Source organism: Meles meles, chromosome 8 (genome assembly GCF_922984935.1).
Source record: "Meles meles chromosome 8, mMelMel3.1 paternal haplotype, whole genome shotgun sequence".
In the NCBI taxonomy this organism is placed as follows: domain Eukaryota; kingdom Metazoa; phylum Chordata; class Mammalia; order Carnivora; family Mustelidae; genus Meles; species Meles meles.
In genome coordinates, this window is record NC_060073.1 from 55,642,356 (window position 1) to 55,660,070 (window position 17,715).

General features: G+C 48.2%; 1 protein-coding gene across 1 annotated transcript; it reads right to left on the bottom strand.

Annotated features, from left to right (window-relative positions):
* Positions 1–9,937: 9,937 nt before the first annotated feature.
* On the bottom strand, positions 9,938–14,713 carry CNGA4 (cyclic nucleotide gated channel subunit alpha 4). Its single transcript, XM_046014289.1, has 6 exons — positions 14,652–14,713; positions 14,409–14,510; positions 14,099–14,205; positions 13,153–13,798; positions 12,051–12,400; positions 9,938–10,350 (listed from the first exon to the last, which is right to left on the bottom strand). The coding sequence occupies exons 1-6, from the start codon at positions 14,711–14,713 to the stop codon at positions 9,938–9,940; spliced, it is 1,680 nt and encodes a 559-aa protein (XP_045870245.1).
* Between the last annotated feature and the right edge of the window lie 3,002 nt (positions 14,714–17,715).

The following is a 17,715-nucleotide window of genomic DNA, read 5'->3' on the forward strand; positions in this document are numbered from 1 at the left end:
TGTGGCTCAGAGAGAGAGGGTTTAAGTAACTTGCCCAAAGCCACAAAACTACTGGGTGAAAAAGTTACGATTCAATGCCAGTGATTTTGGACATCAGAATTCAGGTGCTTATACGATGATGCTTCCAAGAATGAGCAAAAGTTTTACTAAATTTCTCTGATCACCTTTCTCTTCTTTTACACAATAGTTTTGCCAGTGTTTTTGGACTTGTAAAATCTCTCATGTCATCTCCACCACCCCCTCCCCCAGCCAACACCACTCACGCATACCATCCTTCACTCACAATAAATAACCCGGCCTCCCACTTCATAGAGAAAATAGTAACCATCAGACAGCAACTCCCACCAGCGAATCTGTTACATTTTGGACATGGTAAGTTTCAGATGCTTATTAGACATCCAAGTAGGAATTCCAGTAGGAAGCTGAATATACAGGTTGCATAGGAAGTAATGCAAACCATACAATTAATGAGAGTGTGTTAAATAAAAAATGAGGAACCAGGTCAGAAATCTGGATATTTAAAGGCTGGAGATTTAATATTTAAAGGCTGGATAGAGAAAGGCCAGCTTGGAAAAGAGACCAAGAGGAGTAGACAGAGAGCTGGGAGGAAAACAAGGGGAGCAAGCCATCATAAAAAAAGAAAGGAAAAACAAAAGAGAAAGGAGAAAGGGGCGGAGAGGGAGAAAGGGAGAGGAGGAGAGAAAGGAGAGAGGGACAGAGAGAGAGAAGTTAATTAATTTCTAATGCAAGATTCCTGAGAAGGCAGGGAGGTATGGAATCCAGAGCACGTGTGGAAGGTTCTAGGTTTTGATAGGAGTAGATACTCAATTGTAAGAGGAAGTTAGAAGAGAATAATTATAGATGAAAATAAGTCACGGCTGACCAGCTAGCAACTATTATTTCCTAGACGACTTGGCAGCAAAGTGTAGCTTAATGACCGTGTTCTGGATGGTGGCTGTGGGTAGAAGTGTTATAGGAGAGGACTGGACTGTTTCTGCCTCCTTGCCCTTTCCTGAAGGTTGAATGTGAATGTGAAGGTAAGCCATCTTCAGTCATTTCACTAGGGACGGCAGAATGATAAGACGGTAAGAGTAGGGTCTTCTACACTCAAGCTGTTTTATTACCCCAGGTTCTCCTGTATGAAGAAGAAACTGCTCGTCTTATTCTAGCTACTTGTTTTGTATCTTAATTAATATAGGAGGTGCATAGATTTAATGGGAGCTGCTGTCTTATATTTTCTATGTTCTCTGTGAAGTTGGAGATCTGGTTATCAGTGAGTGGGGTGTGTGTGTGTGTGTGTGTGTGTGTGTGTGTGTGGACACGACTGAAATTTTAGTAGTCAGGATGGTTTAAGAAAACTGTATAAAATGGGAAAGGGGAAGTGGACACTAGAGAAATGTAGTAAGACAACTAGGAAAGTGTTGAGGACCCACTTAGGAGTTGGTGACCTTGAATTTCTAGTGATACCAGTTTCTCCAGCAGAGCTCAGAGAGTTGGATGCAAGCATGGAGACTGTTGAATACTCAGCTCATCCAAAGCTGAGGTTTTGCCAGTTGGGTGGAAGTGAAAAACAAAGGGACAAGGGCAAAATAATGGGCCACAAAATCTCAACCGGACACAGAGAAGACAACTACGAGGTAGGTGACAAAGTCTAAAGTGAGTAATAAGTAGGCTTCCGAAGTGGAGCTGTTAGCAGTGAGAAAGGGAAGAGAGTAGTGCAAAGATCATATGGAGGAGTGTCAAGGAGCAGGGGTGTACTGAGAGTGAAGAAGCAGCGTTGGTGAGTACAGGGGACCCCAAATCTGTGCACTGAGCTATGAAAAGAAAAGGAGCCACTCCTTTCTGCGGAGGGTGTACCTCCTTTCTGCGGAGGGTGCAGGCCTACTGGTTTTAGTTAACATGGGAGTTGTGAGAAGGTTCAAAGAAGCTGATGTTGGGAAAGGGGTTACAGAGGGGGAAACTCCTCTGAGAAGCTTTCCTGGGTTAGGTGCCTCTCCTATGTACTTCCATATCATCTTATACCATGGTGCATTTATGTTGTTCCTTACGCTCGCACCTTGCTCATACTGTCCCCTGTAACTAAATTCACCTGGGCGATGGGGAGATGAGGGCCAGGAGGTGGTGGATATAGATTGTTTCAAGAAGATGGTTTATAAGAGGAAAAAAACCCAAGGAAGGGGTAGAGTGGAGATGAGGGAATACTATGAGCAGAGGAGGGTAAAAATGAGGTGTTAAGAGAAGGTGGAAGATTGTTTCTCAAAATCAGGAAATTCCATCGATGCCAGGGATTAACTCAGACTTTTTAGGGAAAATGGGATTGCTCAGGATTAGGAAACAGGGGACCTTGGATCAAAGCAAGGAGGGAACTGCAAAGTCAGTATGGGTGACCAGAGGAAAGAAACTTTGACCCTCGTCCCGGAACAAGTCAGAAACCTAAGAGGTCAAGGAAGCAAGGGCAGGATGTCCTGGCAGAGGACCAAGCTCAGTTCTGAGGGAAGTTGCTTTTTTGATTCTAGCCTTGACCTGCCAAGGTTGTCACGTTTTTTGGTTTCTCTCTCTCACTCTGTGTGTGTGTGTGTGTGTGTGTGTGTGTGCGTGAGAAAGGGAGTGCTGGCCCACCTCGCTTGACTCATATCTAGAATAATTTACCTTTCCCTTGGGGGAAGTCTCAATCACCTAGCTACTGCCACAGCGGCTCAAGTGTGGGCACATGATCCTTCTTTCAATATTCTCTATCACCACTGAGATAAGAGGGGAACGTTTAAACAACACTTCAGTAAATGTTCTGGGGAAACAACTAGAGAGGGGAGAATATAGTGCCTAATGTCCATCAGATAACCTGCTTTATGAGGGACTGCTTCTTCTAGGGGTCTTGCAGCTTCACCAAATATCAGTGCTTTACCCGGAAAACCCAGTACTCACACACACACATGCACACACACACACACACACACACACACACACACACACACACACTGGTGTGAAGGTCGTGGATGGGCTCTGCCTCCAGCACCTCTGGCTCTGACCCACATGCACAGCTGGGATCCAGTGTTAGAAGAGGAGCTAGTCACAGTGTAGTCCTTGGGGTCCCCACTCGCCTACCTGCTCAGCCCCTCCCTCTGGGGCTCACTGGGCTGCCTTCTCTCCACATCTTTCAAGGCCTTCTTTTGTCTGCCTTTCTGTGATGTGCAGCTCTGTTTCTTTGCTGAGCTCCTGCCCACACACTCCCTGCCCACGCTGGAGGCTCTTCTCTTGGAATAAGTAAAGAGGGCGCAGGCTCTGAAGACAGGCGGGCTGGAGCCAGAGCAGGCAGGGATGCTGGTCAGAGGAAAGCAGCGAGGGAAAGATCCCCTTCCAGAGCCGAGCACGCACATAGGGGCTGGCTCTCACTGATGGCTGCGTCTGGCTTCAGACATGGGCTCTCAGGGGTAGGCCAAGAGGGGCCTGGATCTCCCAGGTCAGGGTCTCACTTGAAAGCTAAAAAAGCCACAGGAAGCCTCACTCAGGAAGTCACCAAAGAGAGGGCTTCCAGCTACAAGCCTGCAGGGCCCTGTGGCGCCTGTTGGAGAATAGCAAGGTTGAGGACAACCAGCCAAGATACTGAAACTGGAAAGGCAGTGCCAGACACATAGAGGGCCCATGCGTGTTCGACCAAGACCAGAAGGAATTTTTCAAGCTGCAGGGGAGGGCAGTCCTGAATGCTCTCGGCTATCCGGTAGTGCTGCTCCCACCAGGGCTGCCTCAGGCCCTGACTTGGCACAACTTCCTCTGCAACAGCTTTCAACGTCATCACCAATGGATTTTAGTCTTTGCTAAAAAATCAAGAGTTTTTACAAGCCAGACCATGGTTCTGTCCCTAAGATTCCATTTCTCCCTGTCCCTAAGATTCTAGTTCTCCCAGCTTTACAAGGCCTGGGCAGGAGGTAGAAGGAGGGGAGGGAATGGAACCCTGCGCCCTCTGCTGGCCAGACCCGGCATTGCCAGGACAGGCCGGAGGCCCAGGGTTGCTGGGCAGGGCCAGACCACCTGTGCCCCACTGCCTCAAAGGCGCAACCTCGGCTAGAGGGGTAGAAAAAACGGGTATAGCTACCATTCACTGTTAAGCAGTTGCTACTTGTCAGGCATTGGCAGGCAGTTTACAGTCATTATCTCATTTACATTTTAATTCTCCAAGCATTTCTTTCAACAACCCTGAAAGATTGTGTAGGAGGCTTGAGAGTCCCCCAGCTAGTAAGTGACATTTCAGAGCTAAAATCTGACTTGGATTGACTCCAAGCTCTTTTCCATCTGTTGTGCTTTTAGGCCAGCCTCATACTATCTCTAACTTGGGTCTCGACTCTGACCCCAGCTCTAACCTGGCTTAACCATCCTTCTCTGATCTGAGCCTTAAGGCAAACACTAGCGTCAGCCTCAAGCTAGAATCCACCCACCTTGCCTCCTGCTCCTGGCACCTAGTATTTGCCCTGGATCTTTCCTTGGGTTGGATGGCCCTTCTCCCTATGAATCTGATTTCCTCCCAAGCTTGATACTTAATTTCCATCTGTCTCTTGGGCAAGCAGCCAAACTCCCAGAAAGAAAATGATGAAGTAGGGAGGCCGAAGAAGCCTCTGTATGTGTGTGTGTGGAGGGTGGTGGCGGTGGATGGGTGTAGCTAACTGGGAACATTGAGGAGGAGTGTATATCTCAAATCTTAGCCAGGCTGAGGTGTCCTGAGGTTAGTGATCTCAGGAGAGACATGGGTGAGGCCCTAGGTCCTGTGAGAGGGAGAAGAGCTAAGCTAGAAGCAGCTGGGCTCTCAGCAGCAGGGCCCTTGGACAGCTCTTGTAGGAGAATTACAGCTTACCCCTGTAGGAATCTAGCAGCCCCTCCAAAGATTCTGCCCTCCTCCCACAGCCGCGTGGGTGCAGATGGGAGAGCTGCTTCTGGCCGCTCTGCTCCACGGCACTGGGTGCTACTTTCTTCCGCCGCAGCCCTGAGATCAGGATTTCAGCACATTGGGTAGGCTTGCTGGTGATTCCTAAGCTTTGCTCTGCGCTATGGGCTTCTTCTTCCCGGGCCACCCCCGATGCTCGCAACAGTCGTTCTTAAGAGAGGTCAGAGCTTGCCTGGCCTCAGCCACAGCTAAGGGGTCCCTTTACTTATCTCCCTGAAAGAAACAGTAAGGCAGACCTAGGTTTTATTCCATGTGACTTGGGACCCCTGTGGTACTGGGCAAATTATCTAGTCTCCCAGAGCCTTGGTTTCCTCACTTTGAAATGGGGCGGTAGTAGCATCTTTCTCATGTACTTGTGAGGATTGATTGAGACAATGCATGTAACCCAGGACCTGGCATTAAATAGCTCCTCAAGGAGTCATATCTAATATTTTTAGTTGCTCTATGGACTTCAGTTTCTGATTTGGAAAAATCAGCATAATAACAATTGAAGTTTCCTAACGTTGTTATAAAGGATAATGAGGATTTAATGTATGAGATAGCAGTTATGAACGATTCTGTAACAGTACGTAAAAAAACAAAAACAAAACAAACAAACAAACAAAAACATGGGACATTCCCTTGCTTCCCTAAATCAGACAATTGTCATAGAAGCTTTTAACTGCCCACGTTACGGAAAATTTAATCTCATTTTGTGTTTGCTGGCTTTCTTTCACTCGTTTTCCCCACAATTTAGCGTCTTGAAAAAGTCTCCGTGGGTTTTATGTTGAACAGGATATATGGGGACCAGGCTTGGTTATGGGGATATGCACCCAGCTCAAGCCTGTGCTACCCCTAGGTGGCGCTGCTCTGAGACGCCAGTGCCAGTTTGAGCCAGGGTACTCATTACCCCCTTTCCAAAGACTCTGTTCATAGTGGTCCCTATCCTGGGCCTCCTATGCAAGTGGGGTCCATGGTGTTTTCCTCCTCACAAGCACTGTGATAGGTAGAATTTTGGCTCCTATTACCTTGCCTCTGGTGTTACTCCTGTGATTGTGGCAAACAAACAAATCCACCCACTTTGTGGATGTAAATAAGATTAAAAATCAGCTGACCTTGGGGCACCTGGGTGGCTCAGTTGGTTAAGCATCTGCTTTCAGCTCAGGTCACAATCCCAGGGTCCTGGAATCAAGTCCCACATAGGGCTCCCTGCTCAGTGGGGAGCCTGCTTCTCCCTCTCCTTCTGTTTCTCTGCCTGCTTGTGCTCTCTTGCTCTATCAAATAAATAAATAAAAATCTTAAAAAAAATCAGCTGACTTTAAAGTAGAGAGATTATCCTGGATTATATAGGTGGACCTAATCTAACCACAGGAGCTCTAAAAGGCAGAGATCTTTCTCAGCCTTGTTATAGAGGGGGAACTGAGAGATTTGAAGAATGAGAAAGATTTCCCAGCAACTTTATTGCCTTGAAGATAGAGGGACCTCAGTTTTATGACCAAAAGGAATTGTATTCTTCTAATAACCTCAATGATCCTGGAAGCAGGTTTTCCCCCAGAGGCTCCAGAAAAGAGGATAGCTCACTCAACACCTTGATTTTGGCCTTGGAGGCCCTGAACAGAGGGTCCCGTTGGGCCCACTGGGCCAGAATTTCTGACTCATAGAATTGTGAAATTATAAACGGGTTCTGTTTTAAGCTGTTAAACTCATGTTTATATGAAACATGTTACATCAGCAAGAGAAAACTAATACAATACTCAAGAATCTGGTTGTCATAAACAAAAGTTAGGGTAGAGAGTTTCTGAAAATTTCTATTTTCAACTCTGTAATTCAGAAAGCTCTGTGGCTCAGTTGGCTAAGCGTCTGACTCCTGATCTGAGCTCAGGTCTTGATCTCAGGGTTGTGAGTCAAGTTCTACATTGGGTTCCATGCTGGGCATGGGGCCTACTTAAAAAAAAAAAAAAGCTGTTAAGTCTAGGAGATACAAAGATTTAGGTACTTTCTTATGATGGGAGGAGGGATGAAATGGATAAAACCTAGGGGGCGACTGGATGGCTCAGTGGGTTAGAGCCTGTGCCTTCGGCTCAGGTCATGATCCCAGAGTCCTGGGATAGAGCCCCTCATCGGGCTCTCTGCTCAGCAGGGAGCCTGCTTCCCCCCACACCCTGCCTGCCTCTCTGCCTACTTGTGATCTCGGCCTGTCAAATAAATAAAATCTTTAAAAAAAAAAACCCTAAATGAATATTTCAATAAAGTTTCTTGCCACATATGTAAGTACTTAGCCTAGTATTTAATACACAGTAACTACTATTACTATTTATACTCTGCCCATTCTGCCTGCCCTGACCTAACTCTATCCAGTTTGATCCCATATTGTTAAAACAACATCTGTTATGCAGTGGTGGAAAGCACTCCAGCACTAGAGGCCCCCAGCATGGAGTTGCTGATATTCAAGATGTCTTCTGGCATGCAGGAATCCATGAGGATTTCCATGAGGAATCCTCCTCATCCTGGAAATGCAGAAGAAGAGCTAGATGCACCTCTGGTCCCAGAAGAGTTTTGTTTCTGCGTCCAGGACAGGGGAGATGGCCTTGTGTTGTAGACCAGGATTCTCTGGGGGTAGCAGGAGCCACCTGTTCTGAGAGAACCTTTTCTTGGGACAGGTGTGCATATTGTAGTGTGTCAATGGAAAGCGTATTCTCACCTCCCTAAATCCATCAGGTACCACAAAAATGGCCTGTATAACACACCCTCCCATTCTAACTCAACACAATTAGAGGGCAGAGATAGTAGGGAAGTCTTACAAAATCAACACACATCTTTCTCCAACATTGGGCCTTTATCTGTTTCAACTCCCATCTCTTTGGTTGCCAAATATCTATTGTAGGACATACACTGTGTCAGGCACAGTTTTGGCCCTGAGGAGACAGAGATGAACAAGAGAGACTGAATGCCAGCCCTGATATTTTGTGAGGAAGAGATCACAAGTAACCACATCTTTTTAAATGAATTAATATATAGTGATCCTCATAGTACCTCCTGATGCCTGTACCCCAGCCACGGCCTCAGTTCCTTTCCCAGTCTTCCATGTCTGGGGGCATCTATGTCCCCTGCATCCACGATATCCAAAAGGATATGTCCTCAGTTTTGAGGACACCAACAGTTCGGGGGGACTGTCTCCATGACTACACACCAGCAGATGCTCCCACACATCCTGCCTGACAGCACCGAGGGCCCGACCCTTCCTTCTCTTGCACTACCTGTAATCATCATTCTTGATATTCGGTAATTGATGATTTGGCATCTTGAAATCACGGGACAGCCTGATCACCAGAGTTGTCCTCTGTGGTCTTGCTTTCATGGATTCTTGAAAATCAAATTATGAGCTGTCCAACTACAAGCTCCTATATCTTTGCTACCTGCCCAGTAGGGGATGTCCCCACCTCAAACCTTTTCAGCACTAGCATAATAAGAGTTTTTTTTGCCCCATGTTTTCCCCTTGCTCCTACTCCTTCCTCACTGCCCTGGTGCTTCCCTGTGTGGCCCTGCATCGGGGTGTATCCCTTCCTCTTGGGGACAGTAAGTAATAAATTCTTCTTTCAATGGCATTGACCTCTATGTGTCATCACTCAATCATATTGATCAATTAAATCCAAGGTATATTTAAAAATGCCACCTGGAACAGCCTAGACCAAAGACTGGCCAGGCCCTGGAGGAGCCAAAGTTGTGACCAGGGTGAATATGATTCAGAGATGATAACAGATTCCTCCCCAGAGACCCCCACAACACTTTCTCTGCCCAAGCCTGCAGAACTTCCTCCAAGTATGCCAAAGTTACTGAAAAACTCCCCAAACACGAATCTCCCATTGTTCCCAGCCAGGATGTTCCCTTCTATCTTGTCTCTATCCGCTGCCACCTTGTATTCTGAAATACCATAAAGAGGGACGGCTGGATTTCTGGCAGCACCAAAGTCAGCTGTAACAACCAACCAGGTAGAGCTGGCCCAGGTGAGTGGCCCTGTGAACTCTTCTCCCCTTGTAATCATGGGGTAGTGCTACATGGGGTAGTGCTAGCCCCAGGCTCCAGGGCTGGGCCAGAGGAAGGAGGAAGGAGCAGAAGGGTCTGCTCTGGTCCACTAAGTTAGGTCAAGTCACTCAGAGTTCACACAGTTAAGGATACACACTCTGGAATGAAATATAATGGTCAGTGTATATATGTGAATATATCTGTGAAAGCATGTGCGTATTTACAGCAGAGTGATGTTAACTGATAACCCAGCCCTGCCTTGGCTCAGCACTGATCCTCATCATGCTCCCCAGTCCCTTTGAATCAAACCTACCAGCTACTACACAGTCCATGCCCCTCACCCTGTGAGTCAGCATTCACACAGAATTCATCCTGGCCCACCACTGGCTTCTTCTTTTCCCGTCACTCCCATAAATGCTTAATGAGGAGGCAAATATTTTATTGAGGAACAACTTGCAGGCTATATTTGTGAACTTGCCATATGGAAGGCACTTAAAGGATACCTTGGAAGAAGAGGGCTCTGGGTGTGTTTCTGTGCATTCACAAGTGTGTGCACACCTGTGGAGGGCATCTGTGTGTCTATGGTGTGTGAGCCTTAATATATAAGTCTTTATGAGGTGCAAGAATGAATGTGTACATATTATGTGGGTTTAAGACATACCTATGTTTGTGAGAAAGCATGTGTCCCGAAAATGGAAACTGCAGAGTATTTTATATGGAATGCAACCTTGGGTGCAATGTGTATATATGCAACTGTGTGTGTGTATGTGTGTATGTGTGTGCACGTGTGCTGGGGAATGGGGGATGGATGGGCGCTATACTCCTATACCTTTAGGTGAGCATCTACCCCCCCAGTTCATTCCCTTCTCTGTACCTAGCAGATAGGACAGCAGAGTTTCTGCGGGCAGGCTTTCCTACAACTCTGGATTCTCTTGGAGGAATCCTAGGAATGGGTCATTCTGGGTCTCAGGGTCCCTCCTGGGCAGTCCTGCCCTCTCCGCCCTAAGAAGCTCCCTCCCCAGTTTCGCCCTCATCATCAGCTTCAGCCAGTTCCTCGGGCATTGGCCACTCTCGCGTCTGCCACTCCAGCCGTTCGATGCGGTAAGCGATCTTGAGTGCGCTGGACTCCAGCTCGGCCAGGAGGCGAGCAAACTTGGTCTGTAGATCATCGAGTTGCTGGTCAAGGCCTCGTAGCCGGGACTCTGTGGCTTCCTGGAGGGCAATCTCGGCTGCCTCAGCATTTACGTCCAACTTGTTCATTTTGAGCAGGATCTCACGGCCCTTTTCCTCCATGACGACCTGGGCCTGGGGATACTCGCTCAGGACTTCCCGCAGGTCCTCCTTGCTCAGGCAAAACAGGTCTGAGTACCCTAGACTCTTGATGTTGGCTGTGCGGCGGTTCCCAGACATGTTTCCTGTGGCCCACGGGCAGACACATGGGAGGACAGTTAGTCAGGAGAGGTGTGAGGGGGTTTTTCACTCCTGAAAGGACCCCCACCTCCACATCTATGCTTTTGAGCCTCTCTTTCAGCTTCATTAATTCTTTCATTCAGTAGTAATGTGACTGGGTGGGTCACAGTGATCTGCTCGCCAGAATTCACAGTCTACAGGCGACAGGCATTTAACGTGATAGCTATAAAACAGTATAGCAAGTGCAGTGTAGACCTGTGCATCCAGTGCTGTGGGAAGATAGGTAAAGAGACCCTAACAAAAAAGAGCTCCAAAGCTTGGAGGAAGTGATGTCTAACTGAGCAGGAGGTCAGAGGGGAAGGGGGGCATCTAGGCAGAGGGAGGAGTATGAGCAAAGGGATGTGAGTAGGAGCCATTTAGGTGCTGCAGCAAAGTGTAAGCAGTCCAGAGCGGTGGAAGTACAGGGTGGGGGGAGAGTGGAAAGAGAAGGGGAGAGCACGGCATGCTGGGTGTGGTAAGCCGGGACAGGGAGTTCAGACCTTATGCTGAGGACAGTGGGAAAGTACTAAAATATTTTAAGCAAGGGAGCTGTATGGTGTCAGTCACATTTTAGGAAGATATTGGTGAGGGATTGTGAGAAAGCTTGATTACGCCGAATGCCACAAAGCTCAGAGCTAGAAGGACTCAGAAGGGGCATAGGAACTACCCTCTGTGAACGCATGTTATGCACCAGCCACTGCCATGTTGCCTTACCCATACAAACTCATCTGATCCTCACAAATAACTCTATGGGTTTTTAATATTTAATATTTAACTGAATATTTGATATTTAACTGAAGCCTAAAAAATGGAAATGACTTGTCCAAAATCATGTAGACAGTAGCTAACTGCATCCGGGACATGGAACTTGAGGAGTCCTTGGAGGACAGAGGTGAGGCCTCTGGAATAACTAGAGAGTGAGATCCCCAGGCTGACAGCCTGTGTGGCTTCAGTCAGTGACAGTGTGCTCACCCCTTGGCATGTTCTCCCATCCCCTGGGGACTCAGTGCCTTTACTTGTGATTGGGCATACCAGCAACGCCTAATGCACAGGCAGTAAAAAATAGTCAATGAGCCAGCGTACAGCACCTGGCCTAGCCTGGAGGTGGTGGAGTGAATGGCAATGCCTTCCTTCTACCCTCCTTTCCATTTGGCTGTGGGAACGTCCCTTGTACTGACTCCAAGTGTGTGTACTTATTACCTCGACGACCTTAGACAGTTTCCCAAACATCTCTGTATCCCAATTTCCTCATTGTGAAAGTACAGATAATAGTACCTACCTGAGCTATGGTGAGAATTGAGTGAGCTGGTACATGTGAAGCACTTTGAAGGTGGCAGGTAGTGAGTGTGCAATAGATACCAGCTATTCCTGTTCTTATCATCTCTGTCACTTTCCACTGGTCTGTTGGTGCCTCGGGTTGACACCGACAGAGCAGATCTACTTCCTCTTCCCAAGGATCCACTTTGTACACTAACCTTGGCTCAGCTTCTTCTCAAGGGTTGGGCCCTCTGTGTCCTGCTTCTCTTGTGAGCCCTTTAGTGACTCAGGTTAAGGCCAGGTTTCCTTAATCCGTAGGCCCTGAAGTACCGTTTAGTCTCAGTAGAGGGTTCTGCTGTCCCCACTGCCTCCCGAAGCCCTGTCCTGGAATGGAAGCTGAGGGGCCCACCTTTGATGTTGATGATGCTGATCTCCCCAAAGTAGAGCCCCGCACCAAGCACGGCATATTGTGTGACGCCATCATCTGCCACCACGGCCAACTGCCCCTCACGGATGATGTACATCTCCCGGCCAATGTCGCCCTTGCGGCAGACGTATTCGCCTGGTGAATAGGTCTGGGGCTGCAGCTTCAGCACCAGCTCCTCCAGCAGGCTGGCCTCACAGTTCTGGAAGATCTGCACCCGGCTCAGAGTAGACAGGTGTACGGACACGGCCACTTCCGCCCGCAACCGCTCAGGCAAGTGCTGTAAGATGGCTATCTCGTTGGTCATCTTCTTGTTGATCTGCAGGTGCTGGTACCTGGGAGCAAGGGCAACAACATTCCTCCCCAGCCCCCCACACACCTGCCTCTATTCCTTCCATCAGGATTCAGCTAATCTTCGGTCAAGGACCCAGTCACCCTGAGATCTCACAGGGGTCATGGGAATACTGGATCATTGGCTGATGAACATCTTCACTCCAGGATCACTTCACAGATATGTTTTGACTGCTTCTGCCTCACCCAGGGCCTGAAAGACCCCACCAGTCGACAATGAATAAGACACCCTTTACCTACTGTGAAGCTTTACTCCACCCACCATTTAGCGATGCCTGGTACCATCCCACTGATATCTACTTCAGTCACCGAGCCCTGTATCTAGTGGCCCTCTGCTTTAGCACCCTGGCTTGCTGACATTTCCTTTTGTTCATCCCATAGCAGGGACGATTATAACATAGTCAGCCATCTTGTTGGCCATCTCCTGGGACATATTGCTCTTTTCCCTTCACCCCTTCCAGGGCCTTCTGAACCCTACCAGGCAATGGCATTTTTATTCCAGGTTATCCTTCCATGTGTATGAGTTCCTCTCCCTATCACTCTCTTATCCAACCTAGCCCCCTAAGCCCAGATGCAACTAGTAGAAGACATTCTATTCTAAGCCCCATCCAGGGGATGCCCCTCCCCATGCCCCAGGTGCCCTGCCTAGCCCGACAGGCAATAAGGACCCAAACAGTTTCCTCAGGTTTTATCCAGAGCACCTCTACGTGTCCTGGTCTGGGACATCCTCACTCACCAGTCAATAACCCGCCGCTCCAGCCGGCGGTTCACATGCTGCTGCTTCATGTACTTTTTCACCAGCGCGTGGTCTGGGTAGAAAGCAGCATCTGCAGTGTTCATGTTGTAGATGACCGAGCTCATGCTCCCCATGATGGTGGCAAAACCCATGACAGCCAGCAGGAAGTCGCCCACCATGAAGAGGTACTCCTCCTCCCGCGCAGGCAGCGGCGTGTCGCCCACAGTGGTCAGGATCAGCGTGGAGAAGTAGAAGCTATAGAGGTACTGGCGCCGCAGACGCTCAAAGCCAGGCTGCGCGGGGTCCGGGTACACCCAGGCATCACGCCCGAAGCCCAGGTACCGGGACAGGGCAAAGTATAGACAGCTGTTCCAGTGGATAACAACAAAAATGTAGAGCATCAGCTTGGTGATGCGAAAGGCGTTCGGGTAAGCTGTGCGGGTCTCTGTGCGGTCAAAGGCCTCAAAGAGGCGGGGCACACGCAGAAAGCGGTTCAACCTCAGCATGGGGGTGTGTGGGCCCAGCTGCACGTAGGCCACATCTGTGGGCATCAGGGAAACCAGGTCCAAGAAGAAGCTCCAGGTGCGAACGTAACGACTTGAAATCCTGCCCTTGTCCACCACCAGGATGCCCTGGTCCAGGAATCCTGGGGATGGGGAGGCGGAGGCAGGCTGGGATCAGCCAGAAGATGGGGTCAGGTATGGGGTAGAGTCAGGGCACCTGCCTGCTCCAGTAATCAGGGTGAGGGTGGGCAGGCCAGGGTAGGTGGGGACAGGGTGGGGGTGGGCATAACCCTTGCCACAGGGTTTCTGGGATGGGCATAGGGGTGTTGTGAAACATGGAGGCATGTGAAAGTGCTCTTGGGAAGGGGCTCACTTCCTTGTGACTCAGAGTTCCTCTTTAGGAAGGTAACCTGGAACAAAGGCTCAGCCTTGGGCTCACTGACCTGTGTGGAAGCGTACCACGATGTCCAGTAGGTATAACAGGTCACTTGTGTAGTCTAGAACCAACCAGGCCACCAGATAACTGTGTTGCAAGTCAGGAAAGCAGGCTCTGTGTGGTGGGGACAGAAGAGATTGGCTCAAGAGTACCTTCTGTGTAAGGGAATCTCCCCAAGGCACTCAGCACTCTGCCCTGCACCCTCTCTTCTGTGCTGCTCCTCCTTCCAGCCCTGCCTGAGATCCTGCCTCTTTCTGTTGCCTGACTCCTGAGCCCTTATCTCTGCTTAAAGCCCTTCTTTCAGCAGCCTGCCAAACCTGCACACGATGATGATGAGGTTATACATGACTGGGAAGACCATCGTGTTCAGCCACCAGTAGTAGTAATCCCCAGATGGGTCTAGGACAGGCAGTGATGTCCTATGGAAGGAAGAGGAGAAGCTGTGTTCCATGTTTTTCACCAGACATTCATTGTTGAATTTGTCACTGGGGGCATCAAGAAGAATCAGGCTCCATTCAGTTAGATGGACAGATTGGTCACAGGGGGCAAGGATCTCTCACCTGGCCTTGGATGGGGCAGAGGGGCTGGACTCCGTTGTCTTCACTTTGCTGTCCTGGCTCATGCTTCCGTGGCCTGATGACTGGATGTGGGATATCCAGGGCCTCTGCCTATAGCGGCTTCAGGAGGAGGGGGCTAGTGTCTGCCTGCCTCCCTGTCTGGAAGAGGCTGCCCTTGGCCTCCAGCTGCAACTCTTCTGCCTCTGACTTCTGAAGCTCTTAGCAACACAACCAGGGCCAGCCCCTACTGAAGGGACAGAGGCAGTGTGGCTCCAGCACCCCGCCCTGTCTCCCAGGGCCTGGGATTACACCTGCCCAACTAAACATCTCTAATGAGATCCCTGGAGAAGGTGGGGGTGCATACCTCAGAGGTAAGGCTGGGCCTTGTTTCTTCCCCCACCCTGCCAAGCTGAACGACTTAGGGGTCCTTAAAGTCAGGAGATGGGGGTGCCAGTGTAGGCTCAGATAGTAATTCTGTTTTACTTTGTGCAAGTTCTCTGCCTGGGCCTCATCATTTATTCATTTCACAACTATTTACTGAATGGCTCATTTCTGTCAGGTGCTGAATTAGTCTCTAGGGACAAACAATGCTTGTCACATCAAAAGTGAGCTCTGTTTTCATTATCTGCACCCTTATCTACATATATGCCCGCTTTACCTCATTTTTTTAAAAAAAGAATTTTATTTGAAAGAGAGGGAGAGAGAGGGAGAGAGAGAGAGAGAGAGAGAGAGAGAGAGTGTGTGTGTGTGGTTGTGTATGCGTGTGCGCCATCATGGGCAGGAGAGAGAATCCTCAGAGAATTCTCTGAGCATGAAGCTGGATGGGGGCTTGATCTCATAACCCTGATATCATGACCTTAGCTGAAATCAAGAGTCGGACTGCTTCGCTGACTGTGTCACCCAGGCACCCCAACCTTACCCATTCTTAGTGGATGAGTGTGATGGGGGCCATTCTCTGGGAGTTTTGCCCCATTCTTTCCTGTTACCTCTAGTTCCCCATCCCATCAGCTATTCCATGTGTTATCTAGATCCCCAACCTCCTTCAGTTTTCCCTTTCTATGAACATGCTTAAGTCTCTCCCATACCAAAACAAACAAACAAACAAACCCCTGAAAATTCTCCCTCAACCTGAAGTCCCTTTGATTTCTATCATCGTTTCTCAGTCAACAGATCATAATCAGAACACCTGCTATGAGCCAAGCCAATATTATGCTCAATTTGGGGATAAAAGATGAATGAAACAGTTTCCTGCCCTCATGAAACTCACTTTGGTAGGGGAAACAGTCGGGTAGATAGGCAGTTACATATCAGTTTGATGCGACTCTGTTAGGTGGATATACATAGGGCTGTTACATTATAAGAAGGGTCCCAACTGAGCCTGGGCTCTGTAGGATGGATAGGAGTTAGCTCTAGAGATGGGAGAATGAAGAACAGTAGAGGCAAAGTGGATAGAGTGTGCAAAGGCATAGAGACTAAAAAACATGGTGACTGGGAGACATCAACTGGTTTCTGTAGAGAATGTGAGGGGCTAGGGGTGCAAGATGAAGCTGAATGGAGGACAGGGGACAGCCCAGGGACAGCTTTCTCAGCCATTTTATAAAGCTGGGTTTTTTTTTTTAATATTTTATTTATTTATTTGACAGAGAGGGAGAATATAAGCAGGGGGAGCAGCAGAGGGAGAAGAAGGCTCCCCACTGAGCAGGGAGCCTGATGTGGGACTCAATCCCGGGACCCTAGGATCATGACCTGAGCTGAAGGCAGTTGCTTAAGCAACTGAGCCACCCAGGTGCCCAGCTGGGTTTTATTTTAAAGCAGTAGAGAACCTGCAAAGTGTTTTGCATAGTTAAGTGCTATGATCAGATAAGTGTTTTTAAAAAGTTTTATGGAAGAAATGTCTGTAGTCCTCAACATTTTATTTTTTGAAATCCTCTTTTCCCATGGCTTCTGTAACACCATAATTTCTTGGTTTTCTATTTTTTCTTAGTCTTTTCATAAACTTGTCTGTCCATCCTTTCTGTGTTGGTGTTTTTTGAGACTCTGACCTAGGCCTTCCTCTCCTTCCGTGCTCCTGGCTCTCTCTGGCTGATCTTAGTCACCCACAGGATCTCCTTTCCCATCTATTGACTCCCAGGAACTCTGAGCTGCAGACTTACCTATACCACTAACTGCTTACTGGATGTCCTTACCTGGATATCCTAGTCACCTTTAGCCCATTGGGTCTATAACTGAGCTCATTATCTCCCTTCTTCTCTTCTCTTGTAATTCCTCTTTCTGGCCTTTCAGCCCAGATAGCTAGCATCAGTATTTATTATTATCATTACTGTCATTATTACTATTGTATGACATTGTAGCAGTTTTTAAAAATGGTCACAAACTCTTTGACACTCCTTCCTTGTGACTGTTTCAACCAACAGAACATAGCAGGAGTGACTTCTGAGGCTGGATCATAAAAGGCCATGCAGCTTCCTTCTGGTTCTCTTGGGCATGCTCATTTTCTGGAAGCTCCCCATCAGGATACTCCCTCTTGGAACCCAGCTGCCACATTGTGAGAAATGCAAGCCACAAAGAATAGTCATGTCCCTGTACTGTGTTGGATAGTACCAGCTGAGCTTAGCCTTTGAGTTATACCAGCCCAGGCATCAGATATATGAAGAAGAGTGAAGAAGCCTCAGGTGATGCTAGCCACCACCCTCAAGTCACCCTCAGGCATTCAGGTGTCTTATATGAGGCCCAGGCATTGTGGACTAGAGATATACCATTCTTGCTGGGTCTTGGTTGAATTTCCAGAATCTGTGAGCATAAAGAAATGGTCATTTTTTTACACTACTAAGTTTGGGATGATGTGTTATGCAGCATAGTACCCAGAACAAACATATATATAAAAAAGTGCACATTTCTTAAGTATACAGCTTGATGAATTTCATAAAGCGAACACGTCCATGTAACCAGCACTCACACGAACCACACTCTGCCCCCTTCTAGTCATTGCTTTTCCAGGTGTAATCACTAGTCTGACTTCCAATACCATAGTTGAATTTTGCCTGTGAATGAACTTATATAAACTAAG